Here is a 23,765-nt window from a genome sequence, read left to right as displayed (position 1 = left end):
ACAGCCCCACCGGGTAAACGAAGGGTATTCCCAGGGTATAAAGTGGGAACTGATGCGAGCAAAGCTTTGTTTGGCGTAAAGATTACAAACACCAATGCGGCGACAATCCTTCTACAGATCACTTAAAAACGTTTTGGTTAACTTTTCGTATAATTTGTAAAAAATGCAAGAATACATGCTTTTCGAGCAAAGTTGCACGAAACTGATTCGTATACAGTTCGTGATAATGTCGTTAAAGTAGCACATCTGTTATTGACGTAGTACTATGGAGATTTTCTGAAAAAAAATAAACATATCCCGTTGGCTGTCGAGCCGATAGGCCCACCTCAGCAAGCACAATACGGGCGATTCACCAATCACAAGGCGCGAAATCTTTCAACCCATTTCGAATGCGCAAACACGTTGCAAACTCTTGGAGGCGCACTCTTGTGAAACGCCCGCATTGGATATTGTGAGGTTATAATGAACGTCATGAAAATGATAAAGTTCCAGTCTGCCCTGACCTTAATATTGTAGTCTTTTTCCACGGAGTGTGCTGCAATTCAGTAGCTGTAGAGTCGATGCAGATCGTGCAGCGTTTAGTTTTTTCGGGGGGGGGGCTTTAATTGACTAAATGGTAACAGACTGTTTTTGTGTGTCAGTCATCTTGAACTGAAAGTAAGGTCAACTTTTTGTATTCGAAACCCTGGAGTTAAAATAACAAAACGAAATGACAATCCAATACAAACTCATGCTAATTTACTTTTCTAAGAATTAAAAAATATGATAAATTATATCTACACTTTTAGGCAACATTTCAAGAACTGAAAGTAAGGCTTGGAATCAAAAATAGTCTGGCACAACCCCATTTAGCACAATGCTGAATACGATAAACTAGGAGAACACGATCGAAAATGGCTTCCCATGAATATTATGTAGGCGATGAGCGTGGACGTCCACCCTTGAGAAAATGATATATTCCCGTGCTTTTTTTATTCTAACAGATTCGTGCACCGAACAACAAACGTCAATTGTAACATCCTCCTGTCGATTTGACAAATCTCTCCAAGAAGTAAACACGATAAACGGGTAAAATAAGCACAAGACCCACTGTTCAAGCTGTATTACGGTGAAGTTGATAGATTCACTGAAACAACTGCAATTGGAAGTGAAGTGTATATGAGTGTATTGAAAGTATGCATAGATAAAGTTTCTCTCACAAGTTGCTTCACTAATTTAAGATGCAAGGAGATGTCCACCACCACTTTCCACCTTTCGCACTTTCAACATCAAGACAGTTCAAGAGGTCACAAACTTGCACCTAAAAAAGAGCTGATCGTTGGCTGAAAAAGACTTACGTAAACTTTGCCTTTTGACCTCATTGTGTAATGTTTACAACCTAGGGAGGACTTTGAGCTGGCCATGTTTGCTTTAAAGCAATACTTTTCAAGATCAGCATATCTAATCTTGGCACCAGTCGTTTCAAACAACCCCTCTTTATAGACAAATCAAAGCTTACCTCTTCAAGTGAGAGGCACGTGTAACAACACGCAAAAGGTTTGTGTTTGTTTTAGACAGATCTCGGATTACGCCAATCTATGATCGCATTAAAGATCACGATACAATTTCATGATCAGATGACCTTAAGAGGTAATAGTCACGTGCTTTTCCAGGTGACATGAGAGCTCTGGTGATGACGACAATATTTTGAAAGTCCACCAAATATATCGAGCCTTTCGTTGCTCGGAAAGTAGTAAAAACTTGCATGTCCAGAGAACGGACTGTGAGTATTCAGTTTTTACAGCCCTAGATTTGAACGACAGACGATTCTCATGATGGGGACCAGGTCAGCCTCTTCTCTCCTCTGTTTACTGGCTGTTGTCCTGATGAATTCAGCCGTAGCAGAGGAAAGGATCGAGTTTGTCTACCCGGACATTTTCAACGACCCCGAGAGGGACACGTTCCACTATGGCACCTTCCCCGAGGGTTTCGTCTGGAGCAGCGCTACCTCGTCCTACCAGATCGAAGGCGCCTGGAACGTCTCCGATAAAGGCGTTGGTATCTGGGACACCTTCACTCACGAAGGCGGGCATGTCTACAACAACGACAATGGAGATGTTGCATGCGACAGTTACCACAAGTAAGAAATCAGCTCTATGTCAGTAAATATGGTCATGGCATATTTACTCTTTGTTCATTTATTTGGCCCTGAAAAAATCACCTTTTTCCAGGCATCCCGTGAAGGGTAATTTTCCAGCTTCATATATATTCCTTATGCTTTTATTAGTTTCATTGCTGATTTTTTCACTGTTTTACCTTCATCAAAGTGGAATAGCATTAAAACTGTAAAGTATCAATTCTGTTTCTTTCATAGAGAAGAATAATTCCCAATTTTTTTGGTAACAAACAATTTTGAGAGATGACGCTCATGCTTGACAACTGATGCAAGAACAACATGCTTGTTTATTTCATCTCCGTGAAACTCGCAAAAGCCACCGATGAAAAGGGCATTCCTGAGAAGAACACTGGTGAATGAACATTTGCCTTTGTGAAATTTGTCACGTCTTGCTGTTTTCACGAATTCCATGCAGTGGATGAAAAAAAATATAATGAAGTAAGCTGCAATCGCTCTTATGGACCAAACACCACTGATTAACTCCTAGATAGTAAACACGCGCTCAACTAAACAGTTCTTTTCGGGTGCTGGTGATTTCCACATTCGTACACAATGTCTGTGGCCACATTTCTGCAGACATAATGATAAAAAACTGTGTTCTCTGACTGTTAGCATGGACTACTGCAGCAGAGAAAATGACCATCAAAGCATCATTACATAAGAGGCTTTACCTCTTTTACCGTGCCTTCACTTCCTTGCAGGTACGAGGACGACGTGGCTCTGATGAAAGCCATGGGTCTACACTATTACCGTTTTTCCATCTCCTGGCCGCGTCTGATGCCAGACGGCACTGCGGCCAGTCTCAGTGCAGACGGCGTGCGTTACTACAACGCCTTGATTGACGAGCTCGTAGCCAACGACATCTCGCCTATGGTTACTTTGTACCACTGGGACCTACCACAGGCGCTGCAGGACCAGGGAGGCTGGGGGAATGAGACCATCGTTGACCGCTTCAACGACTACGCTAGGGCGTGCTTCCAGAACTTTGGCGATCGTGTGAAGCTGTGGATCACCTTCAACGAGCCCTGGATCGTGTCCTTGTTAGGCCACGGTAGCGGGGCGTTCGCACCTGGTATTGCCGAACCAGCTATCTTGGTATACACGGTGACCCATCACCTCATCCTGTCCCATGCCCACGCCTATCACACCTACCGCACAGAATTTAAGGATACACAAAATGGACAAGTAGGTATCACCCTAAACACAGACTTTATCGAGCCGGCAGACCGCAGTAAGCCCGCAGACATCGAAGCGGCGGACACCACTCTGCAATTCAATTTTGGCTGGTTTGCCCACCCAATCTACATCGACGGTGACTACCCCGACATCATGAAGACCAACATCGCGCGGAAGAGCGCCTACCAAGGCTTCAACCAGTCGCGCCTGCCCGAGTTCACGGCCGATCAAAAAGCCTTCGTCAAAGGTACGGGCGACTTCATCGGGCTCAACCACTACACCACGACATACGCCACCAACGCCACACCAGACGAGAACGATAGGCTGCCTTCTCAAGCGAGCTACTGGAACGATCAAAACATCTGGTCCTGGAAGGACTCCAACTGGCCCCCTTCAGGCTCTAGCTGGCTCCAGATCGTGCCCTGGGGAATCCGTCGCTTACTGAAGTGGATCTCTGACGAGTATGGTAGCGATTTACCCATCTACGTCACAGAGAACGGGGTATCTACGAAAGATGTCTTCGAACTGGAGGACACCATCCGCGTCGACTACTACAAGTCTTACATCAATGAAGTTTTGAAAGGTTTGTGAAAAAAATTGTATAGGCCTAGATCTGGAGATTTTATTATCAAGTTTAGTTGACAGTTTCCACGGCATCAGTGGTATAAATTTGTGCCTGAAATTAGGGAGATTGGGAAAGGGTAGGGCCGTACCTGGCCATGAAAATTTGAAAAGCGGGGTGGAGGAATAAAACCATGTAGAAGTCGATGTTCCTGATATTGATGTACATCTGTAATATGTATTTAGAATGGCATATTTAAAGCCTTTTAACATATATTTTTTTACATTGTTGAGTGATATTGAATGTATTTTAGTCGTTGGAAATCTGAAAAATTCTTCGCAATCCGCATAAAAGTGTGGCTGCGATGAATTTTTCTTCTACACAATTTTTATGCATCTTTGTACTTTTCTTCAATGTATGAAAACTCTTACACTCTTTGGTTAAATGCATTGAAAAAAGCACACTTTTCAACAATCAAAATTATCCATGCTTTCCCGTTCACGGGAAGAATGCTTGTTTCAAGCTACTTCGGTGCTCCAATTCCCATTATAAAATGTGTGAATTGGGTTGTCGGTGCTGATCATAGGATTACTGCCCAGAGAAAACCCTGTTCCCGAGACAGTGTCCGTCTCGCTGCTACTTCTAAATGCGGGATAAATTTGAATAAAATCTTGTTCACTGTGTTATCTTATTGCACATAAACATAACAATTTGATTTCTCCAGACTAAAGACACTGTTGCGATGCCCCGTGATTCGGGGCAAGCTTTTGCATAGCGACTGCCATCTCTGCAATGGACTGGTTCCTTTGTGCCCTTCTTATCCATTGAAAACAGTGTATAGTTTTGTGCAAGGCGTCTCTTGTGTAACTAAGCAAAAGCTTGACCCGAATCACGTGGTATAGCAACAGTGGCTTTATAGTATATGGAGTATTCAAATTGTTATGTTAACGTGAATTTAAAGAGCTCGGTGTCCAAATGTAACTCCCAAATGGCTAATTGAGAACGGTAATATTGCCCAGGGTGTGCAGAGTGGTCGCAATGTGTGCGGGTTTGTATGTTGTTTTTTTTTGTAACACAAAAAGCTAGGGTAACTCACTCGAATAACCACGACTGAACTCGTAGCTCGGGGGGGGGGGGTTTCAAAGGAAAGTGAACTGCGACATTTCGACTGTGGAAGCTTCATAGAGCCGTGGAAACTAGTCTCCTGTCAAGACGGGAAATGAAACCATTACCCGGAGGAAAGCACATAGTGTATCCTCAGCGGGTTGAGTAGAAAAAAAACCAAAATATGAAGGGTTGTTGGGTCTGGATTATTCAAGAGGTACACTACATAGGCGCCGTGCCCAGGCTATGAAAACTTGGGGGCCTATGCGAAAATACCAAAGTATTTTGTTGAACGAATTGATGTCTCTCTCTGCATTTTCAGTTTTGACAGCTTCAGTCTTTACATGAAAATTACATCGTGTGAGTTTGCACTCAATGTGTGTCTCATTCCTCCCGCAAGTCAGCCCGCCTAGCGTCGTTGTGCCCATAGATAAGACTCTAAGTGTAGTAGGCCTAGTCGTCCAAATGTATCATTTGTCGCGACATTGTTTCTTTCATTTGTTGTTTCTTGTTTTCTGAAGCATTTATCCTGACCTGACCCCTTTAACCAGGAACATATTTCTAACGTCAGAACAATGTGGCCGGCAAAAATGCAGAAACGGTTACGTCAACCGAGAGAGACAAAGTACAAGGTAGCACAAAACACAGTTGAACAAAATGTTTCTTTCTCTTTCATCCAATATTTAATTGGCAAGTTACGAAAGAAAAGTACCCATCTTAGTTTGCTGTTTCTAATGGTAATTTACTAACTCTGGACACGCTTAGTGTCTGCTTGTTTTCCACCATTTTGAAACGGCGCTATGAACCAACTCCCATCGTTGGTTCTCGTTTGAAAACTGACGTCATACAGGCGCAACTGAAGTCGGGAAAGCGCCCAACCAATGCCGAGGCAGAACAAATTTTGCGTCACGATTCTGAGCTGACAACACGCCCAAGCAAATTTTGAAAATGTGTGTTTCCACGCCAGTTCGGAGAGCGTACAGGAACCCAATTCCTCTTTCGTCGACCAACAAAGAGGCATGCCGAAGAATAATAAATTCATGAATAACAATAGTTTGTCATAGTATTTCGTCCCCATTTTTCACAATGTCTTGAGCCAATAAAACCGTTGCTGTTTAATCAAGATTACAACGCTTAGTTGCCCAGTAACCAACATCATGTTTGAGGCATTTACTCCTGATGTTTGTTCCTTATCACAGCCGACAATTTATGGGATTTTGTTGACACAGTTTTGTTAGACACTTATCAACTTTAGATGTAGAGTAAGGCTCAGTTTGGATGAGGTTTGCAATAATTACCCACCCCCCAAAATAAATAAGGCTATAAATTAGTAACTTTCTATCCCTTGTGGGGACGTTTATGATTTGGGATGAAATTTCTAAAACTTCACACAACATTTTCCCAGCTTTTTTTCAGATACATTTCCACAATTACCTTCAGCAAAATTTTCCAAAAACCTCAGCATGTAGCCATAAATTCTTCAATCATACCAGCAACTAGGCCTACATACATGTAAAAACAACGTCCTCTACCAAGCGACGACGTACTTGTGCATGTGTATATTTCATGTAATTGCAGAACAATTACACTTATCAGTTATTGCATATTATTAGTAGTCATTTGCGTTTCAAATGACGAAACCAGTCTTGACTGACGTCTTTCTTCGAGCCTTTGTGAAATTTATGGCCTTCGTACAGGTTGACTCCTTTACCAGGCCGTGTTTCCACAAAATATTTGTTCATGTGATTATCAGCATTATAGGATAATATATTGTTGTAAACGTGCCATTGTCACCTGGGTTCGAGCATTTCAGTTGATACCCCAATAAGGTAGTCTGCATGACCGCACATTTTGAGACATAAGGTCTTCTATCATTCCGCCAAGGTCTTTATATTTTACTATAGCCTACACAAGCCGAAATTTGACATCATATTTAACGCATTCAGAAGTCAAAAATGCACTCAGAGCACCTCTGCGCTTCTCTCTTGCACTTGATGTTCCTGGCCAGCCATGTCACTTCCTCAGAAGATCCGATAGGATTCGTGTATCCCGACGTGTTCAACGACTCGCAGCGAGACACGTTCCTTTACGGCACTTTCCCCGAAGGGTTCGTGTGGAGTACGGCCACCTCGTCCTACCAGATAGAGGGCGCCTGGAACGTGTCGGATAAGGGCCCCAGTGTATGGGATACCTTCACTCACGAAGGGGGCAACGTTTACAACGACGATACTGGGGATATTGCTTGCGACAGCTATCACAAGTAAGTTTAAAGTGATACTTTCAAGGTACATATATAACAAAATCTCAGCCAATTACTCTGCAAAAATAACCTTGGGACCAAAGTGCTCAATAAAATGAAAAAGTGACTGAAAATACTTTTCCTTGTAAAAATGCCAGCTGTGAGCTCTTCCGGTGGATGTTTCGAGATATTTACAAACTGTTACTCGTTCCTTGTGTATGCTTGCTATTTGTGCGCTGATTCTATTTTGTCTTGTCTCCTCTACGTGCCATTTAGATTCACAGATGACGTGGCTCTGATGAAAGCCATGGGTCTACACTATTACCGTTTTTCCATCTCCTGGCCGCGTCTGATGCCAGACGGCACTGCGGCCAGTCTCAGTGAAGACGGCGTGCGTTACTACAACGCCTTGATTGACGAGCTCGTAGCCAATGACATCTCGCCTATGGTTACTTTGTACCACTGGGACCTACCACAGGCGCTGCAGGACCAGGGAGGCTGGGTGAACGAGACCATCGTTGATCGCTTCAACGACTACGCTAGGGCGTGCTTCCAGAACTTCGGCGATCGTGTGTCACTCTGGATCACCTTCAACGAGCCCTGGATATTCACACTGCTCGGTTATGGGACCACCACGTTCGCTCCTGGCAACGTCGTTGATCCGGCCGTCAAGATATACACGGTGGGAAGGAACGTTATTCTGGCCCACGCCACCGCCTACAACACCTTCCAGCGTGAGTTTGCCGCGACGCAAACCGCCAAGATAGGAATTACTCTTAATTCCGATTTCTTCGAGCCGGCCGACCGCGCCAGACAGAGTGACCTAGACGCGGCCGACAGGGCCTTGCGATTCAACCTGGGCTGGTTCGCCAACCCCATCTTTAAGAACGGCGACTACCCGCAGATCATGAAGGCTTCTATCGATACCAAGAGCGCCACCCAGGGCTTTGCTCAGTCTCGTCTGCCTCCCTTCACCGATGAGGAGAAAGAGTTCATCAGGGGCACGGCCGACTTCTTCGGGCTAAATCAGTACACCACCGTATACGCCACCCCTGACAAGGTCAATGACAGCCTGCCTTCACAGGCCAACTACCTTAATGATCGGAGCGTTTACATCTACAGGGATCCTGCCTGGCCCGGGGCAGGGTCTGCGTGGCTGAAAATCGTACCCTGGGGTATACGTCGACTTCTCAACTGGATAGCTGAAGAATACGGAAAAGAGCTTCCAATTTACATCACAGAGAATGGCGTGTCAACTTACGACGTTTACCAGCTGGACGACAAGATCCGTGTCGATTATTACAAAGCTTATATTAATGAAGTTCTGAAAGGTACACAAGGTCGTTCAAGAGAAAGAATCAACTGTTACTGAGATAAAGGTCAAAATGGAGGACATCGAAAGTAGAAGTGTTTTTGTTCAATAAAAAAGCAAATATTTCGTTACGTATACTGGTGCTGTCTTGAGTATGTAAATTACAAATTAGTAGGAAATAAGGGAAGCACACACCGTTCAGGTCGTGGATTTCTCTGGGACAAAGATCACAAGGTTTTTATTAGGTGGTCCTCGGTCCTGGTCCGCGTTTAAAACATATTTTCAGCTTATTCCACCACTTTTCCGAGTCTCGATTTAAATCTATCGTTCCTTTAGAACGCCCATCCCATTACACTCTGCCAAGACTGCAAACCCCGTTTACCACTTAGAATATGGTACCGGTATAGAGGTTTTTCGTGGTAGCCATCTTGCAGGGCAGGTGTTTTGTTCGACCGGGAAACCTCCTTTGTGAATTGCGAATTAAAACAACTCACAAGCAATGTACTTTATGAAATTTCGTCTGGTAAACCGTCATGTTAAGCACAGTTTCCATGCTTTGTATAAATGTTTATGCCGGCGCCTAGGCAAAGGAAAACTAACGGAATTTTGGCTAAGTCTTAATGACATAATAAGAGTTTTCCGTCTCTGTTGTTCTCCGTATCTCCCTGCAGCTATCGAGCTGGACAAGGTCAACGTGAAAGGCTACACAGCGTGGTCGCTAATGGACAACTTTGAGTGGGCCTCCGGTTACAGCGAGCGTTTCGGCATGCACTACGTGGACTTCAACGATCCGGAGCGGCCGCGGACCCAGAAGGCTTCGGCTCGGTTCTACGCCCAAGTTGTAGCTGACAACGGCTTCCCGGAACCCTCAGGGGCTCCTGCTACTGTCAGCTTTTCATTGGCTGGTCTCGTTACTTGTGTTTTATTTGCATTGTTTAACTAGATCCAGATCAGTAACCAGTTGGAATAAAACCTTGTCTTTACCGGGCTCTCTGCATAAGTCGAAAGTATACACCACGCTACCTCTTCATCGGAACCCAATTGCTTTACTGTAAATAGTAGCGTCTTTTGAAGCATAAATTCATGTTGTAGTAGTATCTATTTAGTTGATGAAAATTATCCATTATTGTCAGAGGGTATTTTGTGAACTACACAGTCAGTTAGATATCTTTTTTAATATTTGAAGCGATTACTCCCTTGTATGACACACTCCAGATCAGACAGGAGATAATTGAAAGGGAGCTGCTGTCGACTGCTCCTGTCAAGTGAATGAAAAGGCTAGTAAATAAAAACTTCTCCCTGTGTTTTAGAATAAAGTGTTCTATCAAATTATTGCGTAGAGTTACCTAGAGTGATTTCATCATTGAAGAAATAAAGCGATCGAACTGAGCCTTTATTTTGAGCAAATGTTTTTTATTGTTAAAGTTTACTTAAAAAAACGGATATATTGTTCAGGTGGTGTTGTGTTTTCTACAGTAATCAAAAACTGGTTTCCACCTCAGCAGCAAAAAGCCAAGAGGATGGCGCTCCAGGAGGCCGGAAGGGCGACATTATCACCCATTCCATCTCTCAGATCAATAATAATATGTCTTAAGTTAAATGAAAAAAAATTGTGGGTCAAAGCGGGACATCTCCGACACCAGGCTATTACATTCCAGTCTTCCATCAAACAAACACAGTAGAGGGTGTGCCATGGGCATTCAGGATGACCCAGTTGATAAATCTAGTAGATTCTTTTTCACTTTTCTTGTGTTGGTAATGAGCAATCATTCAAATTAAAGTGACAATTACTGGTTAACCAAAGAAAAACAAATTCAAACAACCTTTTAAAAATGAACTCGCAGAAGCTGAGACATCTCTCAAAGTTCATGTATAATCAGGTACTCATGGGGAAAACTTCCACATGGTACATATCACAAAAATCAAGGCTGCTATTGATGACCAGGAACTTAGAGCCGGGATCCATCTTGCACATAACATATTCCATCTTACGATTTTCATCCACAAGTACAAACAGAATTTGTTAAACGGTCCATTAAAACCTCCGTAGACAAGCGGCTGTTTGACATTATTATGTCAATAACAAAGTCATGATGAGAGAAGTAAGAATGGAATAAAACTCCCTTTGTTGTGGTTAATTTTACTGACCGCTCAAATGAATGTTTCAACCCTGACGAATGAGGGCGTTATGTGTGACGTACATTTTGGGAACCCAGAATAGCAGCAGAGTTATAGTTAGGTACACAAGTATATTGATTGGAAAAGCCCAGGCCGATTTGAAGCATTTCCTACCCTTAGTCGTTTGTACTTCATGAAGCTCATCTTCTTCTTTGCTCAAGGGCTTTATTTCCCACAGATCATGGGCGTGGCGCCTAGTTTCAGCAATCGTTTAAATCTAATCCCAAACGAGTCGTACATGTTCGGAAGAAAACACCGTGGCTCAAATGCGCCCTGCACAGTTTGGAGCCTCTGTCGGTCCCGACCGTTTGGCCCTGGTCAGCCCGACTTCCGATCTCCAAACTCACGTAAATTCCACTTTGGTTGGAAAGTTACGCAGGCTTGTCCCATCTTTATAGGTGTTGGTGCAGCCTGAGGCAAAACATCTAGTCGGCATGATCTCTAAAACACACTTAACTCGACCCAAGACAGCATACACGCTCTAGCGGCGCGTATGGAAGTTTTCTATGTAGATGAGATACCTCTCGAGGGCGGGGCCGTTTCGAAAAACTTACAACAAATTTCTCCCATTTATTAATCAAATCAGCAACTTTTACATTTTGGATATCGTTTAAAAATGGGATATTTCCAATTAAAGCTGATAAAGGGGGAGCGGGTTAGTGTAGCGGTTCTTTCCTCGCTTTGCACCAATGAGGCCCGGGTGCGACTTCCGGCTTGGCCCAGGCTTTAAGTCCATACTCGCTCTCGCGGGTTTTCTCCGGGTACTTCGGTTTTCTCCTGCCTCTAAAACTGGACCTTCTTCCTAACTCCGTAATGTGATACTTATTAATAAAGGTTATGGACAAACGTATAGCCATTGCCCGAGTAGCTGAGAGCGCCATTAAAACGAAAACAACTAAAACTAATAAAAAAACTTTGCATGGGCCCTTTAAAACATTCACAAACACCTTAGATACATTTGTGATGGTCTACAGTCCATCATGCAGGTTGTTTTTCACCAAAGGGTAAGGGTACCAACTGGTTGCACTTTTCCAGTTGAAAAGGATACTTGTATTTGACTTCTAGTTTCATAGACTCTAACCCTCGCACAAGGGTGAGATTGGAGAAAAAAGAAACAATCACGACACATTTATTTTTGCTTAAAATGCCCATTTCTTATGTTTTTTATCAACTTTTATACGTTAAAACACCTTAATGTTTATGGTAAAATCGGGAATTTTCAGATTTTAATCAAAAGAGATTGTCTGAAAAATTCTGAAATCAGGAAAATCCAGATGAAAAAAACCCCCTGAAATCAGGAAAACTCCCGACAAATATCATCCCTGCCTCACACTGACTGACCTAATACATCATCAGACAAGCACGCGCAATGCAACACTGAATAAATAAGTGGAGCTGAAAACTCACTTGACACCGGCACATTTTCGGCAGTCCAATGCGAAGTATGTGTTGCATTCGCCAACTGCCATAAAGGAATAGTCCAACAGGCACGAATCACACACAACAAACATGACCAGAGAGTGCATTCGTACCTTGTTGAAATGAGCACTGTTAATAGAACATTCTGCTTTCAACAAGGTCATTTTTAGGATCCCAGTAGCTTACTTTTCATTGTTTTCCCGATATAACAAGGTCTCTTTCATAACAATGTACTCTGCAAAGTTCAAAAGACTTTTATTAATGCGACACGACTGTATTTAAGAAAATAAGTTAAAATTGATGAATCATAGGAAAGCTATAACCTTTTGTCTTAGATTCGACTTTTACATGAAAGGGATATGAAAGAGTATAACTGAGTGGTTTTAAATAATCACATTTAAAACTGGCAAGGATCCTTTGCCTTGGTCCATTATCATCGGCTCCATCAAACACATAATCCCTCTCACGAATAGTGTTCTCAGGTCATTGATTACGATCGCCGAAGCACAAAGCGAGTGCAGCTGCGCTAAAATTCAATATAGCAGTCGCCATTCTAACACTAAATAAGACGATGACATGACACTGATTGATCTTAGCATAAATTAAATCCCAAAATCTCCATATAAAATGGTTAAGGTAAATTCTCTCCTACAGCCATGTGTATAAGCCTTCGGTTATGTTTTCCTTATTGTGAGTGTTTCCTATTTTATGTAATATAATGAACATTAAGTTGCGGTATGTGTGAATGTCTGCCATCTTTGTTCTTGACGTTCTCCATCCACTCCCAAGTAAGTAGGGAGTGAGAATCTTGTTCGTGAACAATGTTCCTGTGTTGATTCTCCCCATTTGAAATGCAGTTCTTGTGATCATCCCACACAAGAACGGGGGGTTTTGAAAACGACCAAAGACACAGAGCCAATAAAACTTGCGGAAACATGGCATTTCTAAAGATAACATGGCAACATGTCACACGAGAGGCTAGATTAAAGAACTTCACTCTACACTGGCACATGCAAAGCTGCTCAACTGTGCCAACTGCCATAAAGGATAATACAGGGCCTGTTTGTTTCCCACAGATCTGGTTATTGATCAGTGATCCCATCGCTGGTTCACTCCATCCATCAGGCTGGTTCTGGTGTCAGTGAATCAATGATGGAGTACTGATCGAGGTTTGGATCCAAAACAAACTGGACCAAAGTCTGACACACAAGAATCACTCACAGCAGATATGACCAGAGAGTACACTGGAACGTTGTCAATATGAGCACTGTTGATACAACATTCTCCTTTAATACAACAAGGAAAGCTTTTGGGTCCTAATCGCTTGCTTTTTTTCATTACTGATAATACTTGCACAAGGTTCCTTTCATGACAAGGTAATATGCAAAGTCCGAAGTACTTCTTATCAATGGGATTTGACTCCAGTTAAGAAAAGTCAAAATTGCTGAATCGTACGAAAAATATACACTATTGGTCTAGATTTGACATTTACACAAAAAGGGAATATCTGAATGAGAATAGAACTGGCAAGGAGCCTTTGCCTTGGTCCATTGTCATCAGCTCCATCAATCATGTAATCCCTGAAGCATAAAGACACAGAGCCAATAAAATTCATGCCCACATGGCATTTCCAAAGATGGCAACATGTCACATGAAGATGTAGTTTACAGAGGCACTCTCTTGACTTCGCAAAGGCAGTTTCAGTGATCTGATATGTGGTATGTTACTGTCATTCAGGGTTTCTGCTAAATGCTCACCCACAAAGGAGGCGACACTATTTCAGGAGTCCCCATTAAAATTTCAACAGTCCACATCTATCCTCCATGTTTTATTTATATCAGCTGGGTTTCTTTTCTGCATTTGAATTACTTCATCAGTACTGATCAGGCCACGTCAGAAAAACCGTCACGACAGACAAAACTGAAATCCCAGGGCGACTCATGGGTGAAGAGACAGTCTGAGACTACTCCATCTGGGGATCCAAGGAGACAGGCCCTCCCCAATAACTTGGACCACAAGAGATGACATGTGACTCAGTCTTCGCTCGACTGAGGATGATAGAAGTCAAACACTTTCTGACTGGCTGTCTGGCAAGATGCCAGAAGAGACGAGTACTGCAAGCAGAAAAAAGATAGAACAGAAATATTCATAGCACGTTAGAGTAATTTTGACTTGTGCAACACGTGCAAAGTGACTAATCGGTATAACTCATTTGCAAATAGCAGGGTTGACAGAGTCCTTGAGGTTATGTAAGAGGAACTAGTACAGGATGATAAATATGACCAGTGCTTATCATATTTATATTTGTGGTTTGTTCAAAGTTTCACAATCCACTTTTGTTGCCATGACTTCTGTGCAATGCTGACCGCACTGGTCATCTGTCAGAATGGGCGGTGGCCTGGGTAAACGAGACCAGTTGTACAAGCAGGCATATTCACTAAGACAATAAACTTCTGAGATCAATCCTAGCTGCTTATCTGATAGGAATTAGTAACTGTGAGGTATCTAAAAACAACACACACAAAAAAGACAGGACTTTCCCATGGTTGAGGCTAAAACTGGATAAAAATGTACTCCCAAAGCAAATTTGCCGATTGTTGGCATTCATTCAATCACAATTTTATTTCCTTCTTGAAATGAGAAAGTGCACTGCCAAAAAACCCATCCACTCATGGCACTTCCAAAGATGATGCAGCAACCTGTCATTTGAAGTGATTTAAAGAGGCTTACAAAGGCAGTTTTAGCAATGTATGGCATGCAGGACATTTTAATTATCATTCTTGCCTTTACCAATACCCTTAATACTTTAACAGAGATCTGTTCTCTGTTTATCATTTCAATAAAGGTTCCCTTCTGGATTTGAAATGAGGCCGCATCAGAAAAAACCCACAAGAAATGGGAGGGAAGCGAAACCACAGAGCAAATCAGTTATGAACGGACCGTCTGTCATTGCTTCATTTGAGATTCAAAAAAGACGAGCCCTCACCAATGAATGGAAGTACAGGAGATGGTGTGCATCATGATTTGGTCAGTCTATGCTCCACTGAGGTCCGATAGAAGTCAAACACTTTCTGACTGGCTGTCTGGCAAGACGCCAGGAGAGACTGATACTAAAAGGAGGAATAAAGATCGACATATTTTTGTTACAAGCCAAAATGAATTTGACTCGGATACAAAAATTATGATAGAAAAAGAACATAATGTAATAACACAAGCACATATTTTCCTCTGCACAGATTAATATAAGTGAATATAAGTAAATTAGGATCGGGATTAGAAAGTGCACAGTAAACTCCATGCACATGGACCGTCTGTTAAAACAGACAGCAATAAGCAATCTGAATCATCGTATTAAATTAAACCCAACCTCTTTTGGCTCTGGGTGATTTTTTTGCTCTTAATTTTGTTCATTGCTGCAATTTTGCTGAAAGCCTGGGGGTGCAGGTGGGGAGGGGGATAACCAGTGGGGTAGGGAAGACGGAATATAGAAGGGGCCTTAGGTGTATCTTTGAAAATTGGAACTAAAGCAGCAAACCCACATGAAATGAAATGTAACTAATTTGGGGGGGCGGGCTCGGTGGAGAAATCTCTGCCCAAGATTTAAAATTTGAAATGAGATAAACCTATAAACAACCCAGTTCACTTAACTGCAGTGCCCACTTGAATAGATGTGAGCTCCCCTGGATGCCCAATCCCAAATGTCGCCCTGGTTATGGTACTGATGAAACATTATATTTTTTAAATTTGATATCAAGTTGAGTTTCTCCTTCCATTGCACATTGCTCAACATGTGCCGAGTGACTAAATTTATGTAACTCATTTACACAGTGCAGGGGACAGTGTACCCCTGGTTGTGCAACGGGAACCATGACTTCAGAGCAATGCTGACCACGCTGGTCATTGTCAGAGTGGGCGGTGGCCTGGGTAAATGGAACCAGTTATACAAGCAGGCTTATTCACTGTGCCAATAAAATTCTGAGATTAACCCCAGCAAAATTCTTGAAGGAATCACAAACTGTCTAAAAATAACAAAAAACAGGATTGGACTTTCCAGTGCTTGAGGCACATAAATCTGGTTAAAAATATATATTTGCTTTACTAAAAAAAGAGTGAAAAGAGCGTGAAAAGGTGTTGAGTACTGCGGACCTGTTGTAAATAGTCCCAGTGCAGTAGAATGAACCCAAAATCAACAGCATTATTTGATAATGGCAGTGGTGTTTGATAGGTGAAGTGTTGTCCCTTGAATTGGATCTGGTTAAAATCCTGATGATAAACAACACTATCATGCCTGATTTACTAAGATTAGCTGAATGACCTCCCTGGACAGACAACATCAAAATGAAACAAACACTCACACTGACTCCTTGTAGATTGGCAAAGTCTTGAATGAGTCGGCTTATTTCATACACCATTTAAAGCTCGCTTTACCATTCCCAAAAAGATTTCTTTCCCTTTCACACCAATGTCAGTCATGCTTCTTGCTTCCTGACCTACCCCCCGTCTGATGGCACAACCCTACAGGTTGTGGGGTAAACAATTTTGGGAAAATGCAACACTGGAAATATTTAGGAATTCTAACCCAATGTGTTTATGGTAGCTGTAGTTTCAATGTGGTGCAGAAGTTCAACAGACTAATTTATGAACGCAATCAATACCATTCAAAGTTTTCATTTCATGGCACAAATGCCATCCAACCTGTCTTGGTGTTATTTTAAACCAGTTAACACCCAGCTGCACACTGAATCGGTACTAAAATAGTACTTAAAACATCCTACCCACCAACCCCTGTTTCCAGATGCCTTGTAATGGAAAACGGTACTTTTTTGGCCTTGGAGTTTCCTGTACTTTACATTTTTTAACGAAAAAACATGCACATATGTCATAGCCACAGGGAGTGTACAACCTTCATTCCTTAAGGAAATGCATTTTCCCTGAACAGGAACCCAGTACCACAATCAGTAAGAGTCCATAAACTCTTACACAAGCTGTATTTCAAATGCCCATATGTAACACATTACTGTGTGAGACGATAAGAATTCAAGCTTTCTCTAATTGGATGTCAGACCTAATTATCATACAGGGTGTCTCACAGCTTTATGCCAAGTGAAGTTCTCATTGGTGATCCACCAGGACTGTGTGTAGGGGCAACTATATGTGTACTTGATCATGCGTGTCCTTTAACCCTCCAAGTATTTTAACAAGGAAAGTTCTTCAACAAGTTGCCAAAACAGGGTCTCTACAGGCCAATACATAAACTTGTAATTTGATCAATAAGGTGCTCTTTTCCAATGCACTTCTGAGTACAACTGAAGCTCTGAGCCAAAGCTATGGCAAAAGTTAAACCAATAGGTGCAAGTTATCACTGTAGTATGCTCAAAAATAGCAAGACTTCATATTAAGTCAGGCTAAGGAAAAAAAATCAAACCTGGTGTAATTTGTGGAGACTCAAAGGCAAGATATTAACAAATTCAGCAGGTAAACAATACAGAAATAAAGTCAGAAGGGTAATGCGTGGCTAGTGTTGCATAAGTACATTCCACAACAGCAAACGAAAAACCAAAAGGTAATGCTTTTCACCACATTACTTACTGGTGCCTCCAAGGTATAAGAATTCCTACCAGCCTAAACTATGTATTCCAACATACATTTATACTGTTGCGAATAATAAGGCAAGGAAAAAAAATCATACATTTTTGAGAGCTCAAAAGCCACACTGATTTCAAACTAATAGAGCCCTCTAAAGGGAAATGACATCTAGGTTACGTCAAGTCACTACACTTGGGCAAAAATGGTTTCGTAATTACATATATTGTATGTAATTGGTAGACAAGGACCCTCTATCTAATAAAATGAATATGACGTTAATTTAGATAATGTGGAGTTGAGAGATGTCACACTGACCTCTTGTACTGTACATGAGCCTTGAAAACTTGAAGTGATGACTTTTTTGTGTCGACTGTCAAAAGCAAAGGAAGCTAAACACTGGGCATCCTGAAACAAAGAAAATTCGCCAGCTGAAACAGTTTCCACAGGAACCAAATAAATACATCAAATTCCAATTTAATGATCAAGAAAGAACTACATGTACAAGAGGAACTCCCGTTGGTCCTTATATAGACGCATTGAGTTCAAATGATGTGATCTAGAACCTTGGCCAAAAGAGCACTGAACTACCTTTGCTTGTTTGTCGGTCGGGTCTAGTACCAACCTCCCGTCACTGTCGAGCATACACGTGACGGCGGCAACCAGACACTTCATTGGAATACCAGCATCCATCAAGGCCATGCAGGAGGCATTGACACAGCAAGACAACAGCTGATAGGCTGCTGTAAGGAACTATAGGGGAATTCTGGCAAACTTCATATCAAAATGAGCCAGCATGCAGGTCACAAACAGACAGTGGTCACCCCTCTAACGAACACATTCAAGAAATAATGGAGGGTTTTGGGAGAACTGGAGCTGTATTTGGTTTTTACCTTGAGGCAGTTGGAGGATGTTGAAGGACCGAGGATGCATTTTGGCCAAAGGGGCCACGGATATTAGGATTTGAACAGCTGTAGCTATTAACTGTTACTAACTTGATTTATTTTCACTTATGGGCAATTTGCACATTTGAGCAACAATGCAGAATCCAACGGTGTTGTCTGGTGCCACTGGACACACTTCACCATAACTAGACATGACCAATAGAGGGCAGCAAGCACTATCACCCAGAGAAACTTCTACAAAAGAAACCCAACAAATCAAATGCCATCCAAAACCACTAGGAGATTAAAGAAAAAATGGGGGAGTATGAGATACGCATTGGTGAAAAGGATACAGATCCAGAGTCTTGTATCTCTTGTGTTACTATGGTGATGGAGGACCTTGGATGTAGGGTTGTTAGGATGACCGCCTCACAGCTGTTTCTAATGAGCTGCTCTTTAGACTTTTCTCTGATGCCTAAAGGTGGAAGGGTGATTAGGGTATAAAAATTTCACAAAGTTACAGAGTTCAAAGTAGCTTGCTTGTGTCAGTTGGGGCATCTTTGTCCTGTGCTGTTCATCTCACGCAGGAGACATCAATCTAATTATGCGTGCAACAAAACTAAAGGGCGACATAACAGCTCGTGGAAAATTTGAGTGATTCAAGTTCAAGTGTTTTTTACAATGAAAATTAATAATTAACAATAACAAACTAAGCTTATATTACTTACTTTAGATTGAAAAAAAAAGGAATTTTTAATCTTTCAAAAATCAATGCATCTTTCCGACACAGGGATGGGGGTAGAATTGAAAATCAAGATCTTGATTTCAAACTATTAATCAACACTCACTGTTCTACTTATGCCTTAATGCAGTAGAATACCAGACAAATGACACTCACCAGGCATGCCGGACTTGGGCTTGTAGATGACCTCTACTGTAGCCCTGTCAATGATTTCTTTATTCAGCCTCACATCGGCAGGGCCATAGACAGCTGCCATCACTGACGTGTCTCCTGCTTACGCCAAAGAGAAGAGCCATTAGGTCATTCATAACAAGGTATTTCTCTTAGGTGATTTTGCATGGAGCTCCCACCAATGAAGAAAATGAAGTAATTGTGAGAAGAGGTGCGACACATGTATTGCCCCTTCTGCCTTCCATAAGGTAAATTATGCATGCACCTGTTAAAGCTGGGACTGATGTTCACATACCTAGAGGCAAACCTAGCACTAATTAAGTTCAGCTTTCTACTAACCCCAACCCCCTAGGGTGTAAAATCCCCCATGTACAATGTACATGTAAAATCATGTTGCAACTGGAGGATGGAGGAATGTTAGGGTCAATGAAATTCACTGGGCTTTGTGCAGATAAACGATGCATCAGATTGTTAAAAAGTATAAGTTTAGCATTCAACCTTCAGTGCCACTTTTTAAAAAATTCCTTCCTTGAGTGGAGCTGTCCACAAGAAAAAAAACAGCACAAACTCCTCTCACTCCCAGAGGCTTATGCCCTCTCACAGTTTCCTTCTTTGGCAATGTCTGAATTACTTAGCAAAAGCAGGAATGACAAGTGCACATGCTTGTGGAAGGCAATATCCAGAGACTGCAACCATTTCCGATGTACATGCATATTCATCAGCCGCAGTCAATTCTGTGATTAAGACACGTCCTTGTTTACTTGCTAAGCACCAACATGCACCAATGGGAATGGTCTCCTATGCCACCTGTCTGACACCCTTCCCCACGCCGCCCCAGATGTTACGCCAGGGTTTGGTCATGAATGTTATGCTGCAAACCGAGGGGTGAGGACTTTTGTTCCAAAATAAATTTCTAGAGGCATCCTGAACTGATTTAGGCATGGGGACTCGAGTGCTTTGAAAGTGACAAGTCCACGTTTTGATGGCTAAAGGGAAAGGCAGGAAAAACTTTTAAAAGTTGCATCACAGGTTTCACTTTTCAATCAAAAACAAGAAAACCTCCACTGACAACAGAGTGAAAACTTGAAAAACCTCATCCAACATGGGCTGTCTGTGTACATGTTCATGTACATTATGAGCATTGTCCATACCTAGTTGGGACAGGCCCAACTATATGGTTGGGAACCCTTCATCAATGAATGACAGAAAGGATGGGCTGACCCTGGGGGACTGTCTGGTTCCTGCCACCCTATAGTTATTAGACATGTCAGAGTTTCAAAAACAATTATGACAATGGAGAAACCGCGCTTGTTTCCTTTGACATACATGTACATGAACGTACATTGTACAATGGGTGACATAATTTGTACATGTACAGGACATCCAAGTCTGTGGTGCTTGTCACAAGAACTGAAAAGTAAGGTTAAAAAGTTGCTTTTTCACGCAAACTACAGTTTACATTTTTCCATGCAGTGACCTACATGTATGAGCCATCTGAAAGCAATAAAAATATCCTAAACATACTGAGGCATTCAATTAGAAAACACTCAATATTTCAGGCCAGTCTCATAGGGTTTGTGCACAGGTTGTCCAGTGGCATCCATATATCCGGACTTATGGACCTCATCAAGTATAACAATAGAAGGGGCGGAAGTATGGCATTCTTTCCAAAAAAATTCCACACTCTTTGGCCATGTTTTCTTCTTTTTAACCCTTATGATCTGAAAAGAGGGCCAACAATATGGGGGGAGGATACTAGGAAGGGTGAAAAGGGGTGTAGTACATGTAACTTAGGGGGACAAGTTTAAAAGAATTTCATTTGTTTGGTTTAATGTGTCATGTTTAAAAGCATTTCCTGCACCCCTCCCCCCAAGTTTTTCCCTGTTGTTTTTCTCAACATGGTGGCCATGGCATTCTCCAATCTGTAGTTGAAATGTAAAATACTGCTCAAAATTATCCCTAAAGTAGACAGTGCATTCAACTTCCTTACAATTTGAAATGATTTGCAGGTACCAGTATAAGTGTTAGTCTGTAAAAAATGTAGTTCTGGGAAAGTGGCCACTGAGTACCCATGTTCTTGGCTCCACCATAGTACAGGGCTCCTCATTCTGCCTCTAGGCCCTACATATATATGTCTGAAAGGTGGGACAAAGAGCCCCACCTAACATTATCAGGCAGTCACATCTCGATGTCTATCATACATGTACAAAGTACCAAGTAACATCTGTCATGTTAGTAGGCCTTGGCCTACATGTACATGCAAAAATCAGAGGAACTTAGTTACTCAGCCAAGTATTCAATATGATGTTCATGCAAGTGCACTGTGATGCATAATCATAGCCTACATGTAGCTAGTTCCACTCCCTTACGAGGGATATGTTTCTGTCTAGAGGCACTTTGGGGGTGAGTGTGGCACATATGCATGGTGTGCCAAGAACGGCATCTTTACTCAGTGATCATGACCCAATGCCAAGTTGTTTGCAATGAAGTAAATGGTTAAACTTTTTGGGGAGTTATATATGGACTGTTCATACCACAAGGCAATTCTGTGCCCTTTATTTTCAGTTAAAAAGAAGTTATTTATGAATTTTCTGTACAACACTGTGGTAACCAGTACAGTTGAAAGTGGGAAATTGTTTTTCTTTTAATTCGTAAATCAAGGAGAATCTTTTAAAGGGAAGGAAAGTCCAACATTTTATCAGAGGAACCTTTTGTAAGTTTGGACAATCCTTTATAGGGACTTCTATGGGAAAAAATACAGTCTTCTGCTAAGACTTTCCTTCCCAAGCTTTGCTGGAAAAACAATCGTGTTACAGCATGTAAGAGTCCCTACTGACTCTTGACTGGCCACCTCAACCTAAAACAGCACTCCCAACACCTGCCGTCTACTGACAATTAAGGGTTAGTGCATGCATGTACACTGTACTACCCAGAAGTTCTGGCAAGGTCAACTTACATGCAATAAGGAGTCCCCTGTTTATGCAAAATTGCCAGTCAACTTGAAGTCTTGAAGGGACCTCTCTTGCTTTATTATGCTCGTTATTATATGGTCCACAGATTCCACTGAGAGTTTCAAACTCGTTATGAAACCCAACACAAAACGTTAGTCTTGTGGGTAGCTGCGCAGCCCTGGGGGTGGCAAAGTTGCATGGATTCACGTAACTTGCGGAAGCCCCTGTCAAGTTGGAATGATCTATGAACAACCACTAAAAATGGGCATTTAATTATTCAGGAATATTAAATTAACTTGAATATTCAATTATTTTAATATTCAGCATCATGAATATTAGAGTTTGTGTAAATATTGATCATGACGTCATCTTACATCGAGTAAATTCAACCGTCATGCCGTATCTTCATTCGGAACATACATGTACATGTATTACTATTACCAGTGACTCTCTGCAGCAACATAAAATGCTACTGTAGCGGGGTCAGTTAGTCTGCTCTGTTTTTTGACTTATAATTCTGTCTATCATAAACTGGATTCCCAGCGATACCACCTGTATGTCTACAAATAAACAACCTGTGATAAACCCTTGCATTGGTCATGTTGGTAGGTGGACTGAGGAAAAGCAGAGAGACAGGTCAAGAATGAAAAGAGTTAAAGAGGGGTAAAGAATAGAATAAAAATATGGAACCTTCCGCCCCTTTGCCCAGACCGTAAGACGTGAGTGCAATAAATGGAACAACCTCCGACCGCGAGGATGTTTGGGATTGTAAACAAGCGAAATCTACGTGTACATCATACATTACATGTACTATACAACCAGGTATGACATGACAACATTCCTTCCTCCATGCTCTAACAGAGAGCAAGGAACAGACGTGTAAATACCAACCTTGTGTAAATGTTGCTGACCCATCTGGCCTGGACAACAAACTCTGCTCACTACTGGCTGCTCGCAATTCTGGATCGACGTCTAAATCGCTTGAATTCATACTAAAAAATTGAAATTTTAATCGTATATCCAGGGAAAATGCACGTGTTATTACAATATCCAAGGGCATGCGGTTATACCACTCTTTGCAGGTATGGGTTAAATAAAATATTAAAAATATTCCAAATTTAAGTTTCAAGATGTGTTGTCAATCTTTTTCTAAGCTGTTTCAAAATCTGTTAAAATTAGATTAACAGTGATTACATTGTCTTGACTAAAGCTCAATTCTTCGAATTGCATGCAAAATTAATTTACATGCGGGAACTTATACCCAATCTACCATTGAGGAATCCTAGCCA

The 23,765-nt window shown here is 41.8% G+C and overlaps 3 protein-coding genes across 5 annotated transcripts; 2 read left to right on the top strand and 1 right to left on the bottom strand.

Moving 5' to 3' along the window:
- Positions 1-1,523: 1,523 nt before the first annotated feature.
- Positions 1,524-10,455, top strand: LOC110979240 (cytosolic beta-glucosidase-like). Its single transcript, XM_087136917.1, has 3 exons — positions 1,524-2,119; positions 2,857-3,914; positions 9,220-10,455. Exons 1-3 carry the CDS (start codon positions 1,812-1,814, stop codon positions 9,489-9,491), a joined length of 1,638 nt encoding a protein of 545 aa, XP_086993043.1. The 5' UTR covers positions 1,524-1,811; the 3' UTR covers positions 9,492-10,455.
- On the top strand, positions 3,924-8,608 carry LOC147800291 (lactase-like protein). Its single transcript, XM_087136930.1, has 2 exons — positions 3,924-7,257; positions 7,513-8,608. Exons 1-2 carry the CDS (start codon positions 6,953-6,955, stop codon positions 8,606-8,608), a joined length of 1,401 nt encoding a protein of 466 aa, XP_086993056.1. The 5' UTR covers positions 3,924-6,952.
- A 2,942-nt stretch (positions 10,456-13,397) lies between the features above and the next one.
- exosc5 (exosome component 5) lies at positions 13,398-23,765 on the bottom strand. 3 transcript variants are annotated; one of them, XM_022234868.2, is made up of 8 exons: positions 23,747-23,765; positions 23,368-23,468; positions 19,511-19,624; positions 18,966-19,087; positions 18,320-18,460; positions 18,047-18,136; positions 15,132-15,255; positions 13,398-14,259 (listed from the first exon to the last, which is right to left on the bottom strand). In XM_022234868.2, exons 2-7 carry the CDS (start codon positions 23,465-23,467, stop codon positions 15,163-15,165), a joined length of 660 nt encoding a protein of 219 aa, XP_022090560.2. In that variant the 5' UTR covers position 23,468; positions 23,747-23,765; the 3' UTR covers positions 13,398-14,259; positions 15,132-15,162. The 3 variants fall into 3 exon arrangements, with proteins under 3 accessions (XP_022090560.2, XP_022090561.1, XP_022090559.2); XM_022234869.2 differs by lacking the exon at positions 23,747-23,765 and adding an exon at positions 23,671-23,739; XM_022234867.2 differs by lacking the exon at positions 23,747-23,765 and having other exon boundaries at positions 23,368-23,565.

The sequence above is a fragment of the Acanthaster planci genome, linkage group LG01 (genome assembly GCF_054643075.1).
Source record: "Acanthaster planci isolate LZ-2023a linkage group LG01, COTS_SCS, whole genome shotgun sequence".
Taxonomy (NCBI): Eukaryota; Metazoa; Echinodermata; class Asteroidea; order Valvatida; family Acanthasteridae; genus Acanthaster; species Acanthaster planci.
The sequence above is the reverse complement of the archived record's forward strand: the minus strand, read 5'-3'. Positions and strand labels throughout refer to the sequence as shown.

Coding starts and splice junctions, on each gene's coding strand:
- LOC147800291 (XM_087136930.1), top strand. CDS start 6,953: ATGCACTCAGAGCACCTCTGCGCTTCTCTCTTGCACTTGATGTTCCTG. Junction 7,258..7,512: donor GCTTGCGACAGCTATCACAA/GTAAGTTTAAAG, acceptor CGTGCCATTTAG/ATTCACAGATGACGTGGCTC.
- LOC110979240 (XM_087136917.1), top strand. CDS start 1,812: ATGATGGGGACCAGGTCAGCCTCTTCTCTCCTCTGTTTACTGGCTGTT. Junction 2,120..2,856: donor GCATGCGACAGTTACCACAA/GTAAGAAATCAG, acceptor ACTTCCTTGCAG/GTACGAGGACGACGTGGCTC. Junction 3,915..9,219: donor CATCAATGAAGTTTTGAAAG/GTTTGTGAAAAA, acceptor ATCTCCCTGCAG/CTATCGAGCTGGACAAGGTC.
- exosc5 (XM_022234867.2), bottom strand. CDS start 23,536: ATGCCCTTGGATATTGTAATAACACGTGCATTTTCCCTGGATATACGA. Junction 19,088..19,510: donor GCCCAAGTCCGGCATGCCTG/GTGAGTGTCATT, acceptor TTCCACCTTTAG/GCATCAGAGAAAAGTCTAAA. Junction 18,137..18,319: donor CGACCGACAAACAAGCAAAG/GTAGTTCAGTGC, acceptor TCTTTGTTTCAG/GATGCCCAGTGTTTAGCTTC.